This window comes from Chinchilla lanigera, unplaced genomic scaffold, assembly GCF_000276665.1.
Source record: "Chinchilla lanigera isolate Chin_1 unplaced genomic scaffold, ChiLan1.0 scaffold00054, whole genome shotgun sequence".
Classification (NCBI taxonomy): domain Eukaryota; kingdom Metazoa; phylum Chordata; class Mammalia; order Rodentia; family Chinchillidae; genus Chinchilla; species Chinchilla lanigera.
In genome coordinates, this window is record NW_004955455.1 from 2,397,342 (window position 1) to 2,422,596 (window position 25,255).

At 44.6% G+C, this 25,255-nt stretch overlaps 1 protein-coding gene across 1 annotated transcript in view; it reads right to left on the reverse strand.

Moving 5' to 3' along the window:
* The window catches only part of Ttc28 (tetratricopeptide repeat domain 28), a 641,970-nt gene that overhangs the window by 75,052 nt on the left and 541,663 nt on the right, over positions 1-25,255 (reverse strand). Inside the window, exons 10-14 of the mRNA XM_013520304.1 lie at positions 24,425-24,948; positions 20,528-20,637; positions 17,480-17,609; positions 15,008-15,226; positions 12,947-13,112 (exon numbers count right to left, since the gene is read on the reverse strand). Coding sequence (XP_013375758.1) covers positions 12,947-13,112; positions 15,008-15,226; positions 17,480-17,609; positions 20,528-20,637; positions 24,425-24,948 — 1,149 coding nt within the window. The remainder of the gene's footprint in view (positions 1-12,946; positions 13,113-15,007; positions 15,227-17,479; positions 17,610-20,527; positions 20,638-24,424; positions 24,949-25,255) is intronic.

Here is a 25,255-nt window from a genome sequence, read left to right on the forward strand (position 1 = left end):
AAGTAAGTGTGTAAGACAGAGATGGCTTGAGCTAGATAGTGGAAGGAAGGAAATCAGTGCTGTGTATCACTCTGTCTTTCCATTTAATCTTCATCAAGAAAGGCTGCTGCTCACCCTGAGGTGAGGATCAGTATGTGACACCTGCAGTTTCAACCTCATCAGTCTAAATTATCCATAATATATATTTATGAATATATAGATTAGCCTGCAGAGTGATCCGCAAGTCAGGCCCTGGTCAGATCCCTTCGTGGACATGTCAACCTGACTTTCACTCTTAGTGGGGAGCATCACTGTTGCTTAGGCCAGCGTGAGACAGGAGACAAAGACACAGAAAGGAAGCTGAAGCTCCTGCTGGTACGCAGGCCTGGGAGAATGAGTGCAGGAAAACTGGGGCCCCACTCAAGGTGCAAAGGGCATGCAGATCTTCCTGAATGCAGGAGACTTTCATTAGTGCCCCCAGAAAAAGAAATGTCATCTCACGATGTCTCTAATTAAGAGAGAGTGAACATGGGAATTAAGAAGACATTTGCGAAGATAACTTGGCCTCCATCAGCCAGCACATCTTCTGAAGGGACAGATTCTTAAATCAACTCTGTCTCTCCTTGCTTATTAGCAGAGACTCCTCGCTGTATTAGCATAAGTCTATCAAGCGCCAGGAAAGAACATTTCATTACTTTTGATGCCTCAACAAGTCTTAACCTAATGTGTTACTGGGAATCACAAGAGTTCATATGCCAGCCTTGGAATAATGTAGATATTAGTTCCAGGTTTATCGTTACTGTCTTCCCTGGGTAAGTCCACCTCTCTGAGTGTCCAGGATAAAGTGTTTTCATGGTACTTCTTGTGAGAAGTGGGTAGGAAAAGGCTAGAAAAAGATAAGACATAAGTATGAATGCCATGTGATCATTTGTGTCAGGCCTTGTCACACTGATGACATTAATGGTGCTGTGCTGTCGGTGTGTTCAGATGTGGTCTCTTCCCCACAGACCCCAGCAGTTTGTTCTCTTACTCGTCCATTCATTCAACTGGCATTCCCCATGGCCTCTTCTACCCTAGGTACCACCAGGAACCTGCAGTGCAGAGAGAAGGCCTGATCACTGGCAGCTTCCCTCTGCCTTCAGGGCCATCATTACGGGAGACTGCCCATCTGTATTATCAAAATTCTAGTTAGCAACAAATCCATCAGAGTTCTATGTCTATGCACCCAGCCTTTCTAATCATGGTAGGGAGTAGAAAAAGGGGAGAAGCATGGGTGGGTTGACCCCGCTCCAGTCATCTTTCACTTCAGTGAGTCCTGTCTCCAATTTTGGCTCCTACCCACCTGAATAACAATTCCTGCCTTCATTATATGCAGAAGATGTCTAGAAAAGGCCATGCCCTGGGGTATGGAACACAGAGGATCCCACACTTGCAAGAAGAAGAAAGAAAACAGCAAATGCAAACCCACCAAAATACTCAAGACACCAAGGTGCAAGGGAAGCTGGGACTCATTGGCACAGATGGCTGGTGCCAGGGGCAAGAGTGGGACATTTACTATGGAGCAATGGGGCCTGGTGGCCAACTTCACTGCCAGGCACTCCTGGCTGGTCACCTCCATTCTCTGTGCCTGATGTGTGCAGGCAGATGGATAAAGTGAGCACTTGGTAAAGGCCTCCGGCAGCTCCGAGCCAGAAGCACTGCAGCAGGAGGCAGGAGGCATGAAGGCCAGTCTGGGAAGAGGCAGATTCCAGTTAGAGAAATGGGGTGATTTTAAGAGAGGATGGGTAAGATCAGGCAGAAGCTAGTAACTGATTAAACAGACAGCAATAAAGACAAAGAAGATTTAGGGACACATGATTCAAAACTAAGGGACTTGGGTGGGGAAGGCGAAGATTTTGAAATCACTGGGCAAAATAATTGCAAATAAAGGCCTGCCTGACTAAGGAGCTGCCTCAGGAAAGGTCTGGTTTGGGAGATGCTGAGTTTGAAGGGAAATGCCTGAATTCAGGGGCGGTAAACCTAGCAACTGAGAGATGTGCAGATGGGTGCTGAAGGAGCAAAGGCACATCTTTAACCATGTCAGCCCCTCTCCAGGGCTCCCCTCTCCCTGGGCCCCTGCTGCAGTGGCACGAGGCAGAGGCTTTAGCATCCTTCAGTCCCATCCATCCTCGTGGGAGGAGCGTATCACTGCCCCACTGATGCTGAGCCTGATGCTTCAGCCTATGGGATGGGAGGTGAGCAAAGGCTTGGAATGTGCCTCTTTGTTTTGCTCGGTCTCTTGCCATCCTGACTTCTGCCATAAGAAGAATTTCCCTCAGTCCTCACTGGCCACAGCTGACCCAAACCCAATGTGAAGCTAAGAGAAGAACTGTGCCAGGAGACCTGCAGACCCAGGACAAGACATCATGACAGGGGCTCTAAGCCCCGGGGTCCTGGGTGCTACATGGGGTCCTGGGTGTCACGTGGCATTATCAGAGGAACCCTTGATTACCTCAGTATGAACTTTGGGTCTTACTGGTCAAAGGTGCACCCTCAAAGCCTCCTGACCACAGGGTTGAAATCATAAAAGTAGAAGCAGGATGAGAAACAACGCCTATTTCAGCCACTTCAAAGAGGAATTTGGGGTTATTTTCTCAAAGCAAGATAAGTGAAGAGTTACAAATTCACATCTTAAATATTGATGTTGAATACAACTGTACAGAATCAATGAAAAAGGAAAGGCCAGGGAATTTTACTGGGGTAAAGGGCAAGACATTGGAAGTCAGGGATATTGAGATTTGCTGAGTTCAAACAGTTTTTGTACAATTGGTTGTGACAACAGACAGCAATAGTTGGTATGGAACCAAGAAAGACAATGCCTGGATTGATTCACCATCTTACCCTTTCCCTTTCTGGTCCTTGTCCGGCAGACATCCTACTCCAAGCTTTGGGACCATGAACAAACGGTCTGGGACAAGAGATGAAACGGGACATGCCTGATGGTCAACAGTGCCTCTCTCCGCCATAGCTTCAAGGACTCTGCAAACCTGGCTCCTGTCCCACAGCACAGGAACAGGGGTGTCATCCCCAAGCCCTCATGCTTGCCCAGTGGCAGGCTTGTGACAGCTTTCCTTGTGTCAGTGCTGTCAGTTTGTCTTTAGCTGATTCTATCATTCTCCAGATCACCCCTCCAATGTGTAACAGGAAAACATTTTTCAGGGTGGGGGGATAGGGTCTTGGTATGTTGCACAATCTGGCCTTGAACTTGCTTATGAAGCCCGGGCTGGCCTTGAACTCACAGTGATCCTCCTGCCTCAGCCTCCTGAGTGCTGGGATTACAGGTGTGTACCACCATGCCCAGCACAACAGAAAAATTCTTATCTAATGATTTCAAGAGTTCTTTACAGTAAGGTCAGGATAAACACAAAAGAGGACCCAACTAGAGCTGTCTCAGAAGTCACACAAGATCAGCTACACTGATCCTCGCTAAGCAGCTGGTTTACACTAAGAAGCTTACCAAATCTGAACTCATCCCATTCTCAGCCTTTTGAAAGGAATCCAGATTCAAGAATAAGAGGTACAAGGCCAGAGTCAAACATGTCCCATTCATTCTCAGCACCCTGTCCGTGTGCTCTAGTCCCTCCCGGGGCATTAGCTTTCTTTCACTCAGAATGACAGGGCTGAGCCTGAGTGAGGTGCCTCACAGATGAGGCTGTGCCTGTCTTTTGGAAACTAGCACCTCACAAGTGGAAGGCCATCGCAAGTCACACGGAGCTTCCACCAGGCAGCCCCACCCCATCTGAACAGGGATCTGACTTTGGAACTTGCCAAAAAGAGGGGAGGCTGAGAGCCAGCAGCAGCGGAAGGACTGAGACGCAGAAAGTTATGATTTCTACAGCAAGGGACAGATTGGCTTCCCTGGAACACATCACTCAACACCTGGAAGGCTTTGGGCCTGCCTTCCTCAATGTCCTTGCTTGGTGAAGAACTTCTGCCTCAAACACCCGTTCTACCCTCACCCCCAGGGACCAGCATCAGTGTCACCTCCCAAAGCCCCTCAAACCATTCTTTTGCCTCCACTTAGCCAAGGGAGGCTTGGGCTGCTTTGTTCAGACCTTCGTCACAGCACCCCTCTTGTGATAAATGAGTAATTCCTGTTTTTGTTACATGCTGTACACTCCGAACTCCTTCTGTAAGGCCAAGAATGGCAGCTAGGATTATGTGTGTATCTCCAGGCTCAGCATCAGCTCTGGCACAGACTCTGTGCTCATAAAGTATCTTCAGAGTGCTACTACCCCAATTCAGAATGAAACTAGAAATTCTTTGTTTTTATCAGACAATATAAATGCCTATAAATATTATATACACATTCCCTCCACAGAGTTCTGGAAAGGATTTGTATTGATCTTATAAAGTAAAGCCTTATTAGCATGGATTAATGAGGTGGCCAGTCTCGATGAACAAAAAGCTAGAATTAGAAAGTATCTCTGTAAAGATAGCTTTAAACTTTCAATCTGAAAGAGCTACTGACGTAACACTGACGTGGTAATCAGGGGCTGGGTACTTGCTTTAAAGAACAGAAGTAATTTGAATCAGTCTGTCAACTGCCCATTCACATCAATAGGTTAAATATGTCCTCACTGCAATCTTGCTTTTTCAATTCATTTGCTTAAAAAATTCTTTGCTTTTTTAAAAACCTCTTTTATGCGGGAGGTTCTTTTAGGGATTGTATTAATCTTAATCTTTGGTTCACAGCATACTTCCTCTATTCATGACTTGCTCTCATTCATTTATTTTGCAATTTTAACAATTTTTTTGTTTTGGTACCGGGTATTAAATGTACGACCTCATGCTTCCCGGGCAGGTACTGTACCGCTGAGCTATTGAGGATTCATATCACTGCTAATGTTTGGCTCTTAACAATGTAATAAGCACCCACAAATCACCACTCAAAGACCAGCATTTTAACATACTTGAATGACTGTATTAGTTACTGAGGCCACCCTTGCCCAGACGCCTGAGGTGAGGGTCATCCCTAATCACAGAACCATCACTCCTGGCTGTCGTTTCTATATAGATTTAATTGCATCTATCTGAATTCCTAAAGTATATTTTTACTTTTGTTTTTATTAAAAGAATGTTCTGTGGTAATTTGGAGGAACTTCATTTTTTTACTATTACGTTTCTAAGATTTAGTAATATCTTGGGTTCATTTTTGAAAGATGCCTAATATTCCACAAGGGACGACACCAGCACTTCTTACTTATTCATGCCGCTCACTGATAGCACATAGGCCATTTTCAGGACTTTGCTGTTGTTTACAGCGCAGCTCTGGTCATTCTTGTTCATGAACAAGGGCCTCCCTTGGCTATCACACCAAAGGTATAAAGGATATGTGGTTCTTCACCTTTATATAAAATAGTGCCAACCTTCTTCTGATACGGTCATGACAACTGGCTCTCCCACCAGCCATATATACAATAGGTTTGAGGATTCATGTCACCTCTGATGTTTGGTATTAGCAGACTTGTTAATATTTGCCATTTGTTACCAGTGTAAAACCAACAACCAGAGATATCAACATTTATAGAAGAGGGCAATATATAATAAACAGTGCTTTGAAGTAAGACAACACATTCAATTAGAAAAATAACTTTTACTAGAGAAAATTTAGAAATATAGAGAAGCACCAAGAGAGAAAAAAAATAACAGCTACAGTCTATCACGACTTAATATTTCTTAATAATAAAGGAATATTACCCCATGAAGAGGAAGTCTATAATTGCAATTTATTTAAAGCCTCTTGGGAGTGCTTCTTTCAGGCCTGCCTCCTACTGAAAACAGCCCTGCCAGAGTTTTAACCAGTCTTAGGGTCCCCAAAGCGCCACTGCACTGTCCCAGGTACCCCGGGAGCAGCTTCCATGCTGCAAGACTCTGGCTAAATATCAGAGATAAAAACTGAAGATCTGTTTTGAAATTCATACCATCTCTCTCATGGGAAGCTCATGTTCTATACAGTGGTTTCCACTCCTGCCTCTTTTGATCTGGGAGGAAGGGACTGGAGGTTCTTATTAAACACTTAATAAAAGCAACTCTTTTCTTTTTAAATCCATTTTCAGAGACTCCTTTGCAGCATTTTACTTCCTTTCAGCAGTAAGACGCCATTAAGGAGAGCAAACCTGCCTGCAGAATAACAAGGACACTGCGGCTGGGCTGCAGGAAATTGAATGAAGGTATCCCCCAAGGCACAGGGACTCAATTTCTAGGGGCACAGTGTATTTTACAAGCTCCAGAGAAAGAATCAGAAACCCAGCCCAGCACGAACAGCGTGTGCTCACAGCGCATCTTCTGGTGACTAAATTTCAAATTACTGATGTCTCACCAGGTGGGTCAGGTGCTGCCGAGTGACAATTTAAGGAGGAGGAGGACCCAGCACCTGCTCTCCAGGGTGTTGCCATCTGCTTGGGAAGGCACTCAAACTACGTAATTATGGCTCAAAGAAGAAAATGTGCCAGTATTAGGCACCATAGAGGGCAGTAAGAATCCAATTTAGACTAACAAAGGTTGGGATAGATTCTGAGGGAAGCAGTAAGAGATTTGAACAAAGCTCTAAAAGGCAGATTATCTATAGGAAAAGATGAAAGACAGTCAGGGCAGAAAGGGGCAGCATTCCGTTCATGCAGAGAGTCAGTCAACGGTTCAAACACTAAGAAACACCATCGTCCAGGGCTGCCCTGGAGGTTGGGCACAGAGTTGAACAAAAGCAACAGTGGTGCTACTGGAAGACCTTTCTCAGGATGTACCATTTCAGCAGGAACTTGAAGGATGAAAGAAACAGCCATACTCAGGGCAGTGCGCAGATTTTACAGAGGGAAGCGGCATACTATGCAGATATCCAAGGCAGTACTTGTCTCTGGTGTACACTAGGAGGGGAAGTGAGGACAGGGCCACAGGAAGATGCCAGGCTGCTGCAGGGCAGGCAGAGGCTGACCCCAGGGGTGGACAGTCAGCATGTGGAGTGCGAGCTGGAGTTCAGGATTATCAGATGTCTTGGCAGGATTTAAATGTGTTGGGGGGCTTTGTTACAGTTGACAGAGGGAAGAAACAGAATCCCAAATACACATTTGAAAGACCACTCTGGATAAGAGGGTAAGAGGGAGTAACAGTCTCAGGGGATGCGGGGGAGCAGGGAAGTCAGAGAGGAGGTCGCAAGGCATTCAGAATAGAGGTACAGGGGCTGGGGATTTAGCTCAGCGGCACAGCACCTGCCTGGCAAGCGCAAGGTTGTGAGTTTGATTCCAGGTACCAGAAAAACAAAAAACAAAAAACAAAAAAACAGAATAGAGGTATAGCAAGCTGCACTGTGCTTGCTGCAATGGAGGGAGAGGTGGCAGAAGTGGATGGATTAAAAATGCATTTTAGGGCTGGGGATTTAGCTCAACGGCAAAGCGCCTGCCTGGCAAGCGCAAGGTCGTGAGTTCGGTTCCCAGTACCAAAAAAAAAACAAAAAAAAAAAAAAAAAAAAAAAAAAAAAAAAAAATGCATTTTAATACCTTTTGATTGTGGTAAAAACTCATGAGATTTAATATCTTTGTCAGTTTTCTGCATACGGTATACTAATATTAACTATATGTATCCTGTTATGCAATGGAACTCCAGAACTGCATCTTATAAAACTGAAATCCTATCCTCTTAGAACAACTCCTTCCCCCTCTACCCAGCCCTAATGACACTATTTTACCTTCTGTTTCTCAGGAGTGGATTTGTGTTTTTGGTGTCTGGCTTGTTTCATTTGTTCTAATATCCTCTGGGTTCTCTCCTGTTGTAGCAGGTGACTGGATTTCCTCTTCTTTTTTTAAAGCTGAATCATATTTCATTGTATGCATATGCCACATTTTATCTATTCATCCATAAATGGACTTTTAGATTACTTCCACCTCTTTGCTGTTTTGAATGGTGTTGCAATGAACACGAGTGTGTACATACTTTTTGGGATCCTGTTTTCAATTTTCCTGGATCTATACCCAGATTTGCGATTGCTGGATCATATGTTAACTTTATTTTTAATATTTTGAGGAATCTCCATACTTTTTTCCATAGCAGTTGCACTGTTTTACATTCCAGTATAAGTGAACTTGAGTTTGATGATTGATTGATTGATTGTCAATGGAATCTTGGTTCACGAACTTGATTCTTTACGTGATTCTGGTTGTAAACAGAGTTGGAGGAGAACCAAATCAAATTCAATGAGTAGGTTCAATGTTGACCTTATGGGGAAATTCAACTCGGTTCTTGTCCAGTTTGGTTTGTAACCAGAATCGTGGAGAGAACTGAGTTCATAAACTGAGGTACCGCTGTACATGCTAAGCAAGCACTCTACCACTGAGCTACACCACCCCTTATTTTACATTCCAATAAAGCACATGAGTTCTAATTTGTGCTCATCCTCACCAACAACTGTTATTTTCTGCTTTTATCTTTCTGAGAGCGGCCATTTTAAGGGGTAAGGTGGTATTCTCATTGTGGCTTTGATTTACATTTCCCTGCTTATCAGGATGGTCTTGAGCCTCTTTTCACGTGCTTGTTAAGAAACGGCTACTCAAGGCCTTTGCCCATTTTTTGATTGGATTGTGTTTTTTGTTGTTACTACATTGTAGGAACTTTTTATATATTCTAGATATGAACACTTCTTGTATATAATAAGGCTTGCAAGTATTTTCTCCCATTCTGGAGGCTTCCTTTTTCTGTCTTTCCCTTTGCTACTTTAAGTTTGAAATATTTATGTATTCTTTATATATTTTTTTCATTTGTTGCCAGTGTTATGGTATCACCTCCAAGAAATTAGTACCAGATTCAATGTCAGTGAAGCTTTTCTCTTACATTTTATTTTAGGTGCTTTATAATCTCTTTAGGTCTTTATTGCATTTTGAGTTAACTTTGGTATAAGGTAAGAATCCGAGTTTATTCTCTTGTATGCTGACAATACAGTTTTCCTAACAATACTTGTTGAAGAGATACCCTTTCCCCACTGCATAGCTTTGACACCCTTGTCCAAGTTCCTCTGACCTGGAATGTAAGGGTTTATTTCTGTAATCTCTGTTCTATGCCATTAGCTCATTTGCCATTATAATACTGTTTTGATTACTGTAGTTTTGTAATAATGTGATAAAAATCAAGGAGTGTGAGGCCTCCAAGTTAGGTGTGGTAGGACGCACTTGTAATCCTAACTCTCTGGGAAGCTGAAGCAGGAGGATCTCAGGTCTGAGCCTATTCTGAGCAACTTAGTGACTTAGCAAGACCCTGTCTCAAAATAAAAAAAATTTGAAAAGGATTAGGCCTGGAACTCCGTGTGAAGGCCTTGTGAATCCCCTGTACTGCAAACAATAAAGCAAGCAATTATATTTCCACCACCCACTCCTAATTACCACAAGCACTGTTGCCTCTTTCCAAGAATTTTTTATTTTGCATTACATATTTTATATATATGTCAAAATTAAATTTATACTACATAAAATAATTCTTCTTTTTTGTACCAGGAATCAAACTCAGGACCTTGTGCTTGCCAGGCAGGTGCTTGTGCCACTGAGTTATATCCCTGGCCCTACATAAAATAATTCTACAGTCTTACTTTTTCACTTAATATTTTGTCATAAACATTCAACTATGCTTAAAAATTATCTGTAAATAATTTTAATGGCAATGATATAAAATAATTTGACATTTGATTGGAAATTAAGTTAGTTTTCCATTTATTCTATAATATATAGGTTTATTATGGTTAATGCTCTTAAGTATACATGTTTGCTCCATTTCTCAAATGGAGAATTTTGGGATCAAGAGGAGTGAATATTTTTAAAGAGTTTTTGACACTATTGGAAAACTGTTTTTAGAAAGATTAAACCAATTCATATCCTTAGGGAGTAAGCCTGCTCGTTCCCTGTACCCTTTACTATCATTGAGCAAAAAGGCTGTTTAAATTTTTACTAATTATACAGATGAAAAATGGTATATCATAGTTTCTTGTTGTTGCTATTTGTTTGTTTTTTACTGTTTTCATGAAACTGTGAAGTAGAAACCAGAGTCTCACAAAATCACCATTCTAGTACATTCTCTTCATGCAAACACAGTGCTCTACTTTAATATCGTAATCAAGAACATGAGTGTAAACTCACAAAATATCAACAAATTTCAAACAAGAATCGTCCACAGCAATAAGAGGAGTCCCAGGACCTCATTTCTGGCAGCACAGGGTGGGCTCTAAGCTGTGGAGGGCAGCCCCGCCGGGCAAGGCTGTGTAGTCACACGTGTGCAGACCCTAAGGACTCAGTTGAACTTGTCGGCTTTCTGGGGTGTGTGTGGGGAGCAAACACAGTAAATGACACCCTTTCCTTTCCCCTGCTATTGAAGATGAGCTGCAGTACAACCCCAAAGCCACTCTCCAGCTGAAAAGGCACCTGGAAACAGAATTCTGCAGCCGCCAGGACTCCCACAGAAAAGGGCTGCTTAGGTGTGTTCAGAATTAACCCAAGGCTGGTGGCCAGCGAAAAGAGAATCTGTGAAGAGTGAGTCAGAGGGAAATCCTCTTCCCTCTCACGCTGAGTTTTAGTCTGGATACCTGACAACTGGCATCAAGTGAAATCTGTATTTTCACAGGGGCTGAGTCTCACCAGGGTTTGCTTTGGACTAGATGCCTTGGAGGCCACCGCGGCACCATGAGGGAGAGGGCACACAGAAACCGCCTTCACATACACAGGGTTTTCAGTGGCGGCTTCTGCGTACCTGGGTGCCTTCATGACTTAGTTCAAACTCTGAATTGTGGCCTTGTAAATTCAAACCTCTGACTTACTTTGCTAATATGCCCAAAGAGATTTTGCCCTTGGGCATCAGAACTTCCATTAACCAAGCTTGATAAGAGTTGTACGAATCAGAATGGTGGTTCTTACAGTTTCTACTGGCAAGTATCTTTATGTGCAGAACCAACAGATCACCAGGAAGGTTGGCCAAAAGCATGGGACTGAACTAAGAGAAGCACCTGAGAAGTTTCCTCCACCAAGAATACCTGAGCCTCTGCTTGAGGCCTGGGCTGGCCCTTGGCAGTGTGCTTATCATCAGCCCTGGGGCCCAGTACAAGCACTGTCCCCATGTTGGGAAATGATCTGTACATCCAGACATGTATCCCACCCCCACCTTCCTTGTACACTCTCCTTATGTCCTGTGTTTTCACTCCAGTACCTATTATAATTTTAACTAAATATTTTATATACACTACTGTGTCATTTACTATCCTTCAGTAGGGCAGGGGCAGGGGCTCCATCTGCCTTGCTTGCCATTCTCTCCAGTGTCTAGCAGTGTATCTTGCGCAGGTGAGCCTTCCAGGCCTTGTGGGGGTGAGTGATAAGTACGTGAAGCCCACATGTCCACCATAGGAACGGCCTTGCCAATGGGGCTCCATTCCCCAAGCCAAGACTCTCTTCCATATAATGGCATCACTGATGGGTACAGCCCAAATCTGCCCTGCTTACTCCCTCTCCTTTCTGTCTCCATTGCTGCCCAGTCACTGCCCTCAGACTCTTGCTTCAAACACTAACTACCTTTGGTTAGGTTAGTCTGGCCACACTGGCCCCCGGGCCTTTTATTTGCTGTTGCAGCTTGGGACACCGCTGGTCTAACTTAGCAAATGGTCCCTGTGATTTAAATTTCAGAGAGCGGCTCTACTCCCAAGTTCTCAGGGGTTACCACACTCTCAACCCCACAAGAGCCATATCACTGAAGTCACAGGAGAAAGACAGAAGTGTAAGTGTGTGCATGTGGCTGATGCCTGTTGATACTTCATAAGAACAGAAGCTCGAAAAGTACATTCCTACATGCTTTGGCTATTTTCTTAAAATACAATATTAATTTTGATAATTAAAAGCAGAACAAGCACTGGCCTGGTAGTCTGGGTGAGATCAAGACTGTTCTGAACCTGGCTCTGACACTGACAGTGTGGCTGTCAGTGAGTTCTGTGTCACTACAGGCTTCTCTAGGATGAAGGGCTTGGACCAGATGACCACTTCAGTCTCTTCCAATCTTGACATCCCATTATCCAACGATTTTTTTTTAACCTAACAATTTCTCACCAGCTTCATCGGTACCCCAAATACTAGTCCAGCTACTGGAAACAGCCACCACACACATGGGTTCTGGGTGAAGAATATTTCTAGGAATCATACAGAGAGCTCAGGAAGTTCACAATTACAAATGAAAATGTCAAAAGACACACAGAGGTTTGTTCTTGGGACTCAGTAGCAGCAAACATAGTAGACTCTCTAACACTGGATCATCTGGATGCTTGGCAAACACCACCTGGAGGACTGTGATGCCTGAGAGCTGGTTGCCTCCAGTGCTACAGTATATTGCTGTACAGTCTTCCTGTGAAGCAGGGTGTTTGCTGAAGCTATTTTCCATATGTAATAGTATATAGTCAGTCAGTCGTTAGAATAAGACATTCCCATGAGCTCTTGCCTTTCACAAACTTCACAGAAAGCAGTTCCCTCTCTATTTTTGACATTTTGGAGTTCATTCCCTCCACCTTAGCCCATGACACACAGATCCATACCCAGATATTGTCAGTGGTGCTCAATGACTGTCCAACAGGAGGTCAACTATAGTAAAAACACACCATAATCTGTTCATAACCAAAAAAATAACAAGCCTCAGTTTTAATTAGCTGGTATGCTATGTTCAAAGTCATGTTTATGCTTAAACAGTCTGTACACCCTGCTTAGGGAACCAGCATCATGGATGAGGACCTTCCTATTTGAAGGAAAATTACTAACACACAACCTGCTTAGGACCTTGCACAACACAGAGACATACTAGTTTCTGCTGCTGCAACTGGGAATCAGCTTAGCAATGAAGAGTGACTGCCACAGAATTTCTTCTGCTAATTTGAGTAGGATGTTTACAAAGCAATAACCTTGAAGTTTGACTGGAAGTGGCTCCCTACCTGGAGTAGTAAGATTCCACACCCAGGGCCTCACGCACACTGGCGATGTGCTGCTCCAGGACTGAGCTGGTTGCTGTCGGCAGCGTGGCACTGCTCCCAGCCTGGAAGTCACTGGAGCTCTCCACTGTGTTGTCGCCCAGGTAGTGCTCATGAAACTTCAGGATGCCTGAAATAAGGCAGGCACAGCCAGTGTCAGGCATGGCTGGGATGGCAGCAAGAAGGCTAGGGAGCAGGGGTCAGGGGCGCTGATGCTATGTGACTTCCTTGCCAAGCATGCTCTGTGAGGAAACCCCAAAACCAAAGACCCAGGCGTGCTTTCTAAATTCAGGTCAGTGCCCTTTTTACAGCTTTTACCACTAGATTTGGTGCCCAAAGCCAGGGAATTCAGGATATAGCTTTTGCTCCTGAAGCTTTTGGAATCAGGACTACTTCCTATGGATTTCCAGACTGATGATTTTCAGAAGTGCCAGCCAGAGAGCTCTCTTTTCAGGATCAGTGCCTGAGTGTGCCTGGGTAGACTGAAATCTCAGACAAAAAAAGTAATCAGCCAGGTAAAAATTGTGTCACAAAAGACATTTCATGTCATAAAAGCAAATCAAAACAAGCATGTAGTATAAGGGCCAAATAAAACATTTTAAATCATTTTAAAATAAGACCAACTGGTCAATGATCATTAATGAATTAAAAGAGCAAAAAATGATGGCCCTGTGAAACGGAGGCAATCCACGGTGGTTTTCTGGCAATAAACATAGGACATATTCTCAAACAGTAATGAGGTGTGTCAGCCCTGGAAAACGCTGGCCCTCTCTGATTGGATTAGAGGCTCCAGCGAAACCTTCAGAGTCTCATTAAGAGCAAAGAGGAACAAAAAAAGAAACAATAGCAGCCTCATTACACAAGGCTCATTATTACAGGGATCTGGATATACCACCTGTCAAATCATGTCCCCAAGATGTAACAACCAAGAGAAAAAGAGCTCGACACCCTCCAGTTGTCAACCCCTGCCTCCCGTGTGCTGGTGCCCCTCTGGGAGTGGGGCCCCATGGGGGCTCCACAGGGGCTGACATTCACTCACTAGGTCACCGTGAAAACCACAACCTAAAACTTTTAGCATAAAAAGGTCAAAGATAAGAATGTTCTTTATGGAAAGCGTATGAAAACATGGAATTAAAAGGCAAAGATTATAAACAATAATACTGAGACATGGATCATACAGGCACAAGGGCTCAGAACCCAAGAAGCATCTGGGAGCTGTCATAAAGCCATCATTCTATTTTTTAAATCAAAGAGAAAGAAACATAATCAAGAAAATCTTGTCAATTCTCCCTGGCAGTTGAACTTTTTACAGATATTCAAGAAGCCCAATTCCTCAAAATTCCCAATTATAAGATCTACTTCCCCAGTCAATAAACTCTAATTGGATCTGGTATGTCTCCAACGTGGTAAAGCCATCAGCATTTTATTATGCAAAAAATATGGCCCTAACAGCCAATTAGTGGTTCTGTACTCAGTAAAACTGTTACCTCCCAAACATTTAACGCCGATTTAATCAAAGGGGATTTTTACTTCTAAAACCGATTTTCAATAGAACTAGTAAAAAAGAAAAAATTAGTTCTGTTAAACTCAGAAATTTCAAGCTTAAGACTTACTTATAAATAGTGAGAGCTGCCATTATCATTTTAGTTGCTTTAACTTTACCATGACAAAAGATCACAATTATTAAATCATATCTAGAAAGAACTCATTAAGACTTGCAGTCTTTGCTTTATTAGCTAATGAGCAACAGCTGCCTACAAACAGGGTGGCGAGAGAAATTAATCCTCCTGCTCTTAGTCTTCCTTGACAAATGCTCTCACATTCACTGGCAAAGAGCAACAATTTCTTGGGAGAGTGACAACGTGGGGGTGTCTGATTAACTGAATGCCCCACTATGGCTGAGGTTTCACTGGAATCTGACATCAGCTCCTGAGTCTGGTCTATGATGGTGTGTCTCCTCTCCCCCCGTCACCGGATTTGCTGAGGGATTGCATCTTCATTGCCCAGTTGCCACAGAGATCTCACCTGCCCCAGGAGCAAGCAGCCAGCTATACAGGTATCCTGCAGCCAGGGAGTAGTAAAGCACGAGTCCTCGCTGGCCATTAACCATCTCTAAGATCTGATCAATGGTAACTGGGCAGTAGGGGTCCGAGTCCTGTTGTCCTGTTTGTCGTTCCACCAGCAGGTCAGCGAATGCCCTTGTCCGACCTCTTTCTGCCACAGCCAGGGCTTCATCAAGGTGGCCTAAGAGACAAAAGTACAGGCTGAAGAGGTGCACTGCCACTTTGGGACCAATTTTCCAATATGCACAGAAATTGTCCCCGCCGTTCCAGTTAATAACTTAATAGAGGAAGATCATACATTTGCATACCCTCCTAGAAACCCTCTTTCCACTGCATGCCCATCCACAGAGGGCCATGGAGAACGGCCATCAGGTTCTGGGTAAAGCCTCACAGCCTCTGCTCTGCAATATGTGACAGGTTTGGAGTCACACTGTTCATATTCAACTCCCTGCCTGTGACAGTGGGTGCAGAGCCCACTCAGAGAACCTCACATGACCGGATTCAGCCAGACTGACCTCTTGCCACCTACATCACCTGGCCTTCCTCTGTCTCGCAGCCAGCACAAGAGCCAGCCTAGCTCAGAGCACTGTGCCCAGCCTGGCCTGTCCTCTGCTCCACATCCCCAATGTTCTTAACCTGGCTTGGACACCTCCTACCTGATTCATTTAGTTGTCTGGACCTGGTGCTTGGTGCTCTGAGGACCTTTTCACTTCCCTGCTCCACAGTGATTCTGACTGGGGGTTACTGTGAGATCTGTGGGACACATCTGATCTTTCTCTCTCCCCTAGATGTAGCCCCTTTTCACCCCAAATTATGTCTCCAAATCTCTACACATGCCTGTGCCTCTGTTGGGGTGCCCTTCCCTTTTCACTGCCACCGTCTCATAAAGAGGAAGTGTAATGGCTGTCCCACCTACTTTCAAGGACTACTACAAAGATAAGCAAGCACTCTACATCAATATGCCTGACAGGTGTCATCTGAGCACCATCTGTAGACAGGTGGCACCGTTGCTGTTAGAATCCTTACTTGCTACATTCTGGGCTCCCACATATTCCCCCTCTTCTTGTCCCCATGGGCAGAGGGTTGAAATTGCTGAAGTTGCTGTTCCTTTAAAATTCTGAGCTGGGCGTGGTGGCGCACGCCTGTAATCCCAGCACTCAGGAGGCTGAGGCAGAGGATTGCCATGAGTTCAAGGCCAGCCTGGGCTACATCGTGAAAGCCTGTCTCAAAAAAACCAAATAAATAAATAACCTTTTCTCTCTCAAGCTTTTCCTCAACCTTTCAGTCCAACTTTTACCCCCATGTCCTTTAAAAAGCTAGTCTGCACTCTAGTTTAAAAGTTGGCATACTGATGTGAAAACACACAAAAAAGGAAGCTGCATACTTTCAAGTGGGGGACGTCTGTAAGTGCTGAGGAGGGCAGTGCAGAGGACTGATGTACATCACAGTATAAATACAGAAGGGCTGCTGGAAGTGGGCCTGAAGAAAGCAGGCAGAGGCAGGAGAACAGAACGGCTCGCTTCCTGCACTCCAGCATCAGTGGAAAGGGTTTCTGGGAGGGTATGCAAATGTATGATCTTCCTCTATTAAGTTATTAACTGGAACAGCAGGGACAATTTCTGTGCACATTGGAAAATTGGTCCCAAAGTGCTAGACAAACTTAACACTGTGATTATAATAGATAATAAATTATAATCCCAGGAAATGAATACATTTAATTCTTCAAGGGGAAACTTGAGTATTCCTATATGTACAGCAAAGGATATGTTATTGAAAAGGCCTCAGCATCCAACTTGAAAGACTGAGTGTCTGTGAATACCTTCTGGGAAGATGCATGTGACAGAGAGGCTGGAAAGGGCTGGCTGTGACAGCTAAGGCCAAGGTAAGGGAGGGAAACTGCAGGTTCCCCAGTACCATGGAACATGCTGGTCTGGGAGAATGACCTCTGACTGCATATGTCAGAGTCCAGGGGACAGGTCCAGAGGGTACAGACCTTTTCTCAATGGCAACATGAAGAAGGTGTGGCTGAGAACCAGAAGAGGCCAAATATGTTCCCGGGGACTTGCCCATGGTCAGAGGCTTGAACCAGGTGTTCATGGAGCTGAGAACTGTGGGGTGGGTAACACCTGGCTCTGGCTTCTGGGTCCGCTGGCTGGCTGCTTTACTTCCGGGCATCGGAGTTTCTCTACCTTAGCACCAACTTAATCATGCTGAACTCACTGACTCTCACCACTTGATAGGCAAAGACTATCTTAACTATAATCCCCAGGGCCAGTCCTCTGCACACAGTAGGTGCTCTACCAATCTTTGTTAAACAAATGAATAGGTGTTCAACAGATGATTGTGACTTGGACAACAAATCATACTTCACCACAGCCTGTGTGCTCAGAGCCCCCACCCACACACAAGTGCAGGAACCGCCAGCAGCCCTCACCCAGGCTGACGAGCACTCGCTGCAAGGCCTGGTAGGATGAGGTCTGCAGGTCAAACAGGGAGAGCTTGTAGTCCGTGCTCAGCTGCGCCTCGTGCCGGATTGTTTCAAATAAAGCTGATGCCCTGTAGAGCTGGAAGCAGAGGCAGAGAATGTGATTGTTCCCCAAAGCAAGAACCAGCTGATTAAGACTAGTGATAACTTTTTTCTCATTCCTTAGTGCTCAACCAAAACATTTCTTTTAGGTTTGAGAAGATGAGTTTTTTTCCGGATGGGCCTTATGGATCTGAAGGGATGTGGCACCATCCCTACTGAATTACAGTTTATGCAGTCAATTTCTGTTCACTGACAAGAGGAACTGAAGAGTAGGTGCACAGACTATGATTTGAAGGATTTTTTTTTTGGTACCAGGAATCGAACTCAGGACCTTGCACTTGCCACCCAGGCACTTGTGCTGCTGAGCTATATCTCCTGAAGGATATTTTAAAAAATTAGCTATCGATACAAACAAGTGCTTTATTTTTCTTTGCATTGCTGGTAATGGACCTCAGGCTTTGCACTTGTTAGGCAGTGCTCCACCACTGAGCTATACCCAAGCCATTTTTATTTTATTTGAGACAAGGTCTCACTAAGTTGCCTGGGCTAGTCTTGAACTTATGATCCTCCTGCCTCAGCCTCCTAGGTGTGTGCCACCTCACCCGGCTAACAAGTACTGAGTTTGATTAGAACAAAAAGCTGTCCTCTTGTCATCAGTTGACTATTACCCATTACCACCAGGCCTCAGAGTGTGGGAGGATAAAAACAGATAAGGACAGGAGCAGGGACAGGTGTAGCCAAGGCGTGCTGGAGATAGACAAGGTCAGGGTAACAGCAAAGACACTTGGGTGCAGGTTGTCCAGCACTCTACAGAGCCCTGTTGTCATTGCCCTCCCCAGGGCCAGGTCTCTGGTGGACAAGCTCCGCAATGAGCTGTTCCTGCTGTCATGGGCACCTTGAGGACTGGGCAGGGTGGGGAAGGGAGTGGCTATCCTAACAGAGACGCCTGTTCTGCTGCTCTAAGTTATACACATAGAAAAAACAGAAATCTAAGACTGCAACACTGTGGCCAGGAGAAAGCTCGGAGAGAGGAACGTGCTCCTAACTCAGCCACTAATTTGCCATGTGAATTTTGGTAAGACTTAGAGCCTCATTTCACCCTTCTATCGAGGGGGTAGTTGTCACTCAATTTCACAGAGCATTCTGAGGTATGAGTAAAAGCGCTTTAAAATTGTAAATCACTACATCAATATACAAGAGGTGATTGAAACATATGATGCATATTTAAACTTTTTTGTTGGGGGGTGGTACCGGGAATTGAACTCAGGACCTTGCACTTGCCAGGCAGGTGCTTGTGCCACTGAGCTATATCCCCGGCCCTAAATTTTAAAAATTACAATAAAAGACATATTGTCAGTAATGCCTCTCAGAATATTCCCCCTTGCTCAAACACATTGATTCCTTGGTTCTTACCACCTTCTGAAGCAGTTCTATAAGTCCTTTCCCATGAGTGTCTTTTAAACAAGTCAAAATAGGGTAAATCAAAAATAGGGTAAATACTGCTGCTGAGTGCCATCCCACAGAAAGGGAGGCTCTTAAAAACACAACAATGTGTCTTCATTCACCTTATTCACTGGATCTGGCACCATGTGACCTCTGGTTCCTCTCAAAAGTCAAGTTCACCATGAAAGATGTCTTAGTCTCTTCTCGTTGCCGAGACAAAATACCCGACATCCAAAGTTAAAAGAGGAAAGGGTTATTTAGCTCAATTTGTAGAGGTTTCAGTCCATAACCAGCTGGCTCCAAGGTAGGGTGACTTGGCAGAGAACAGTCACACTGGGCAGAAAGTAGCAAAGCAACAAGCGAGTGAGACAAGATTCTTTCTGTCCCTTATATAGTGTAGCTAGGCCGCTGGGCTTAGGGCAGTGCCAAACCAATCAGTGGACTGACTTAGCAATCACACACCCTTAATCCCAGCATCACACACTAGATTCAGCCACCTCTGAAAAAAGCCTAAGACTTCATGAGGCTTTAGGGGGACATCTAAATACAAACCATAACAAAAGGTAGACATTTCAATTAATTCAGGACATTGAGGCAGCCATGACAGTGCAATTAAAGCTTCTCACAGAACAGGACTTCCACAACTGCTTCAGAAAGTAGCAAACACAGTGAGATGAGTCTGTTCAAAGCAATAAGGAGTGTTCCGAAAGGGACTGATCACAATGTGTCTTTTACTGTAATATTTTTAAAACCATATTTATTGATTGTACCTCATAGGTTTAATTTTTATAACCAGAATATTATAGAATTATTCAATTGACTTTACTAGTTTTCAAAGTATAATAAAATATCCTAACATTCCAGGATGCTATGGGACAACTCAGTCACATCCTGTCCTCAGTCCTTCTGAGCATCTCCAGAGAGGAGCCCAGCACGCCCTCCTCCGCTGTCCCTCTCGCACCATGTCCACAGCGGTCACTCACATACGAGCTAGCCAGGTGAGCAAGCAGCCATTTCACTCCTCCTTCAGCCTAACAGAAGACACCTGTAACTCTGGGATCTTCCTAATCTCTGGGACAGGAGGAAAAGAGATCACCCTTTAGTTCTTTCTATACGTGCAGCAACACACACACATTGTGAGACAGGAGGAGAGAGAAGTTCTACCTATTGTTATAACAGAGGCTTACCAAGACATTCAATCCAAAAAGTATGTATTTTTGTTTTACCTCTGTTATATGAAGAATGTGATTTCATAGTACAGTTTAATGTGGAGCAGCAACCTATACTACAAGATTTCCAGAGACAGTATTGAGCAATCTATCACATTAGTGAACAAGAATCTTTAGTGAAAATCTAATACTTCTGGGTTAGTCCAAACTGGAAATTCTGTGTATCAACCCATGGGAAGAGGTCAGTGTATCTGGCAAATGTCATCACTACTGAGACCGTCATCCCAAGGTCTTCCACACTTCTGGAAACAAACTCCCTTTGGGCCAGGGTCCTCATGCTCACCTGGTGTTGGGCCTCCTCCAGGTTCCCACTTGCCCAAAGGGATAGACCAAGCCCATGGCGAATTTTTGCCTCATCTTCTCTTCGGCCTAGTTGCTCAGCTAATCTTAATCCTGAAACCAGATAGAGAAATGTAAAGAAACACATGAGACAAATAATTCCACTCTGCTGATGAGTCCTAGGAGGTGAGTTTGCTTCAAGTATATGTAAAGAATGTTAACAACCCAGTTAGGAAAACAGCAGGATGAGAGCCGAATTAGCCAAGGCAAAATAAGCATTCTTTTCAAACCCCATGGTGGTAGCCACATTTCCAGAGATGTCCCATGGAGAGCTCAGGTGATGGTTATCATCAGGAGACAGGTTTGCAGGGCAGGCGGAAACACTAAAACAAATGGAACCTAACCTGCTGCCCTCCAAGATGTGAAACCCTTAGCTTTGCAAATGAAAACTGCTGGCTGATAAATGGATCTATTCCTATTCTTTGGTTGGCAAAAGCTTTTCCTGACAGTCAAGTACAGAAGCTAAGATAACACTTCTTCCTGTCTCACTGCACAGCCCCGCCCAGTGCTGGTGGGTGACACATGATGTTCTCCTGAAAGCAGAACATGCATGCAGCTGACCCTGCTGCTATTACTGATGCTACTGACACATCCCATGCCCCATTTGCTTTTCCTTCAAGCTTGGACTTTGATGCACCTCGGCAGGGTTACAAAACAAGTGCTATTATGAGTCGAAAGCCTTAAATGAAACTGTCCTCATTTTAATGGCCTTCAGATAGAAACCCGCAGTTTGGGTCAGTTACCCACAGCAAGCTTCTGGGTTCCAGGGCACCAGCAGCCTCTGGAGCTTTGTGGGAGTTAAAGCTGAAGGCAACCATTTATGGTACTGGTCACTAAACTGTTCTCAGAATCACTTCACCCTCATTACCCTGCTATCTGTACAGAGAAGTGAGCTTGTTCAGAAGCCAGCCAGCACAAAGGCACACACACAAAGGAAGGGCTTCCTTCTGATCTAAGTCAGGGGCCTGGGAGCCATCTCTGAGCATGCTGGGCCTGTGCAGTTCCTGTTTTGAAAAGGCACTGAGTCAGCTGAGAGGCTAATAAGAGTGATGCTCAGGTTCGAGCTCATAAAATATGCATTTCAAAATGCATGTAACTCAGGAGACGTAAAAACAGCATCTTAAGTTTAAATTGTGTCCTTGGGTAACACAAGTACTAGCGAACAATTCACCCTTTCAAACACTTCACAGAATGAGAATGCACATGAAAGATAATAATTCTTGTGAGAAAACCAAAAGGATAATCTTCAACAAACTAACGAAAATGATTTTTTAATGTAGACATCCTTACCAGGTCTAGGTTTATAAGACAGAAATAAAAACCCACAGGGCAAGCCTTCCTTAGAGGGCATGCACTGTGAGAATAGAGACTTTGCTTGGCTGCTGCTGTATTCCCAATGTGTGAGACATCGGCTGGCCACTAGGCAGAGGCTCAGTGAGGACATGGTATCCGACCCCTCCAGCATCTCTCCGGCTTTGCCTTTAGGCATCTGACTTATGCAACCAAGTCTCTTAGACTGGTTGCAAAACCTCAGGTAAATCACTAAATTGCTCCAGTCTCTCTTTATTTATAAAATGAGAACTAACCGGGCAAAGCCAGGATCTTTAGTGAGAGGTATCCATTCACATGACCCAGAAAGCTTGTTCAAAGGGGTCTGACCAACCTCACCCATGAGATTCCACTGCACAGGGAAAAGGTACTGATCAGCAGCTGCTCCCCGTTTGAACCAGGAGAGAGCACCAGGGTGATTTCCAGTGGAACTACTTCCTCCACTGCAAGAGGTGGCACACCCAACTCAGAGCACTCAGAAAGCACCTTCTAGGTGTCCTTCACCTGCTCACAGCTCATGGGAAGACACGCTTGGTTTGGCCAATGAAGGACATAAGGCTTTGGCTGCAGGATCTCACCACAAGCAGACACCATGGAGATGGTACAAGACTTCAAAAGCACAAGAAACAAAAATGAACGGGGGAGGTTTTTTCATAAAATTGAATTATGTTCCAATGTCTCAGGCAACCAGCTGGTGCATGGAAACACTATTTCAGGAAGCAGAAAAGTTGTCAGATGCTGGGTCTGAATTTAATAGTTTTCACAAATTCAACTGAAAATCACCCATAGGTTGTTGGAATTTTACCGAAGTCAAGTTTCAGGAAAGCCAAAGCCACCAGTCATATTCAACGCATTGAGGCAGAGCCCCAGGTACACAGAGTGGGAGCCAAACAAGGTCCAGGCAATGGCTCCCTGGACTTCTCTGCTCACAGGCTGGTGCCATGCCTGGTCTGTGCAGAGAACAGTGAACCATCAGGCCCTCATCCATACTCTACTTGCCTTCCCAGCTGGGGCTCAGGAGTAGTGGGGGATCTGTTCTTATGAGGTTGTGAGGTTGTAAGCAACTTCATACAAGGTATCATCTGGTTCCTGGGTCGAAGCACCCAGGTTGAGCCCCACTTTTCAAGCCACATGGTCAGGAAACAATTGGAACCTAATCTGGGTTGTACTTCTCTGAGCTTCAGGTAACTAAACCGAAAAAAATAGGAATAAAAAGATACATCACTCCTGTAATCACAGCACTCAGAGGGCTGAAGCAGGAGGATTGCTTCGAGTTTGAGGCCAGCCCAGGCTACATAGTGAGTTCAAGGTCAGCTTGCACTACAAAGCCAGAATCCTGTCTGTAAAAAAAAAGAGAGAGAAAAATACATCTCTCAAGGTTAGTTTAAGTATTAAATCAGATTAAATAAATTATATACGGAAAGCCCTTTGGAAACTGTAAATTAGAGTTTTTGCTTGAAATCAGTAACCATGTCCATGTCCTAGTGAGTTGAGAACAGCAAGTCTGCTGTCTGCCCCTCTCAGCTGGGGGTATCTGGTGTGCCTGCGGAGGGCTCTCTAGAGTGGGAGGCTGAGGCCCATGTAAAGAGGTGCTGGGCAGGCACACTGCTGTGACACTTCTGCTTCGGGAGAAGGGAAGCATCCAAAGACCAACCGTTCAGATAACTGATGGAACTGGATGGCAAAACCTGATGGAACCTGATGGAACCTGATGGATGAGGAAGAGAAGTGTCCAGCTGCGAGCCTGCGTGGAACAAGTCTCTACCATGACACCCACCCAGGACTGTAGGAAATAAGCCCTGGGAAGGAATCTTGGTTGAATACTCAAGTGACTCTAAGATGGACGCTTCTGGGTTAGACCTCAGCTGTTGTATCAGAAGTGATGTCTAAAAAAGTTTTTGTTTTGTTTTCTGGGTTTTTTTTTTTTTTTTTTGGTCTTTTTGAGACAGGGTCTCACTATGCAGTTCAGGCTGGCCTTGAACTCACTTTGTAGCCCATGCTGGCCTTGAATTCACAGCAATCCTCCTGCCTCAGCCTTCGGAGTGCTGGGATTACAGGCATGTGCCACCACGCCTAGCCATCTATACAATTTTGGTCCAGTTTAGATATTGTCTATGCAGACAACAGAACTTGGAAAGGATGACCATGTCCTTCTGATTTAGACCCTTACAATGATTAGGTCTCACTTGATTCAGCCTGTGTGAGATGTGTTGTTCACTCAGTTAAGGGTTCTAAAAAGCAAGGAGGGTTATCAGTTCCTTGGGCAGCCATTAACAGTAGATGCTGTCATTGAGAAAGATGACCTGGGTCCAGAGAGGTGGGTAAAGTATTACAGAAAATCAGACACCTTAGTTCTACCTATAGTGACAGATGAGGGGAACTGTGACTCTTGAGTTGAAAAGACAATGTGGCCTTCGAGACCCTCACTCCACATAGAGGTGGCCACTCAAACTGCATATTTGTCCCCAAGTCTTGAGTAGAGCAAGAGACCATAGCAGACCTTCCGACCTACCTTCCTGTAAGTACATGACTGCCTGGGAATAGTTCTGCAAGGCATGATGGGTCCTTCCAAGGCTACTATAGGACAGTGTCTTGGCCACTAAGTCGTTCATCTGTGCAGCGATGCTCAAGTGCTGTTCTTGATAGACCACAGCTCTTTCAAATGTGCCCAGGGACTCGTATGTCAGGCCCAGGTTCCCATAGGCTCGCCCCTGGCATGTGGGGTTGTTGGTTTCTTCAGCTATCTGCAGATCAAGCTGGTGGTACTGCAAGGCTGTATCATACTCTCCCATCTGTTGGTAGACGCCTCCCAGGCCACAGGCCGCATCACTCTCCAGGGCTCGGTCTTTCATCTCTCTAGCAATGTTCAGCTGGCGTTCAAGGCAGGAAATCGCTTGTTCATAATTCCCTAATTGGCTGTGCAGACTTCCCAGCTCTCCATAAGCCTGGGCTTTATTGAAGGCCTCCCCAAGCTCGTGGGTGACCACGAGCCTCTTTTCAAAGCACACAAGGGCTTGCTGCAAGCTCCCCATTGCCCTGTGGGGATGTAGACAGAAAAGCAATGATATTATTTCGTGCAGGTGCAGACATGCTAAAGCCCCTGAGAAAATGAAAAGCATTTGTCACTGTCACTTACTATAGAAGCTCTTAACTCCTCTCCTAGCTAAAATCTATCATGTGCCCTTAGAGTGAGATGCAGAGGAATTTCATAATCTGGAAAGCAATTCAAAAGTCATCCCTTAGTGACCTTCCCAAGAGCTTGAGATTCAATGGGATATATACCCCAGAGGAAGCATAAAATATATTAATAGGCACAATGATAGCAAGTGAACTGTTTGGTTCT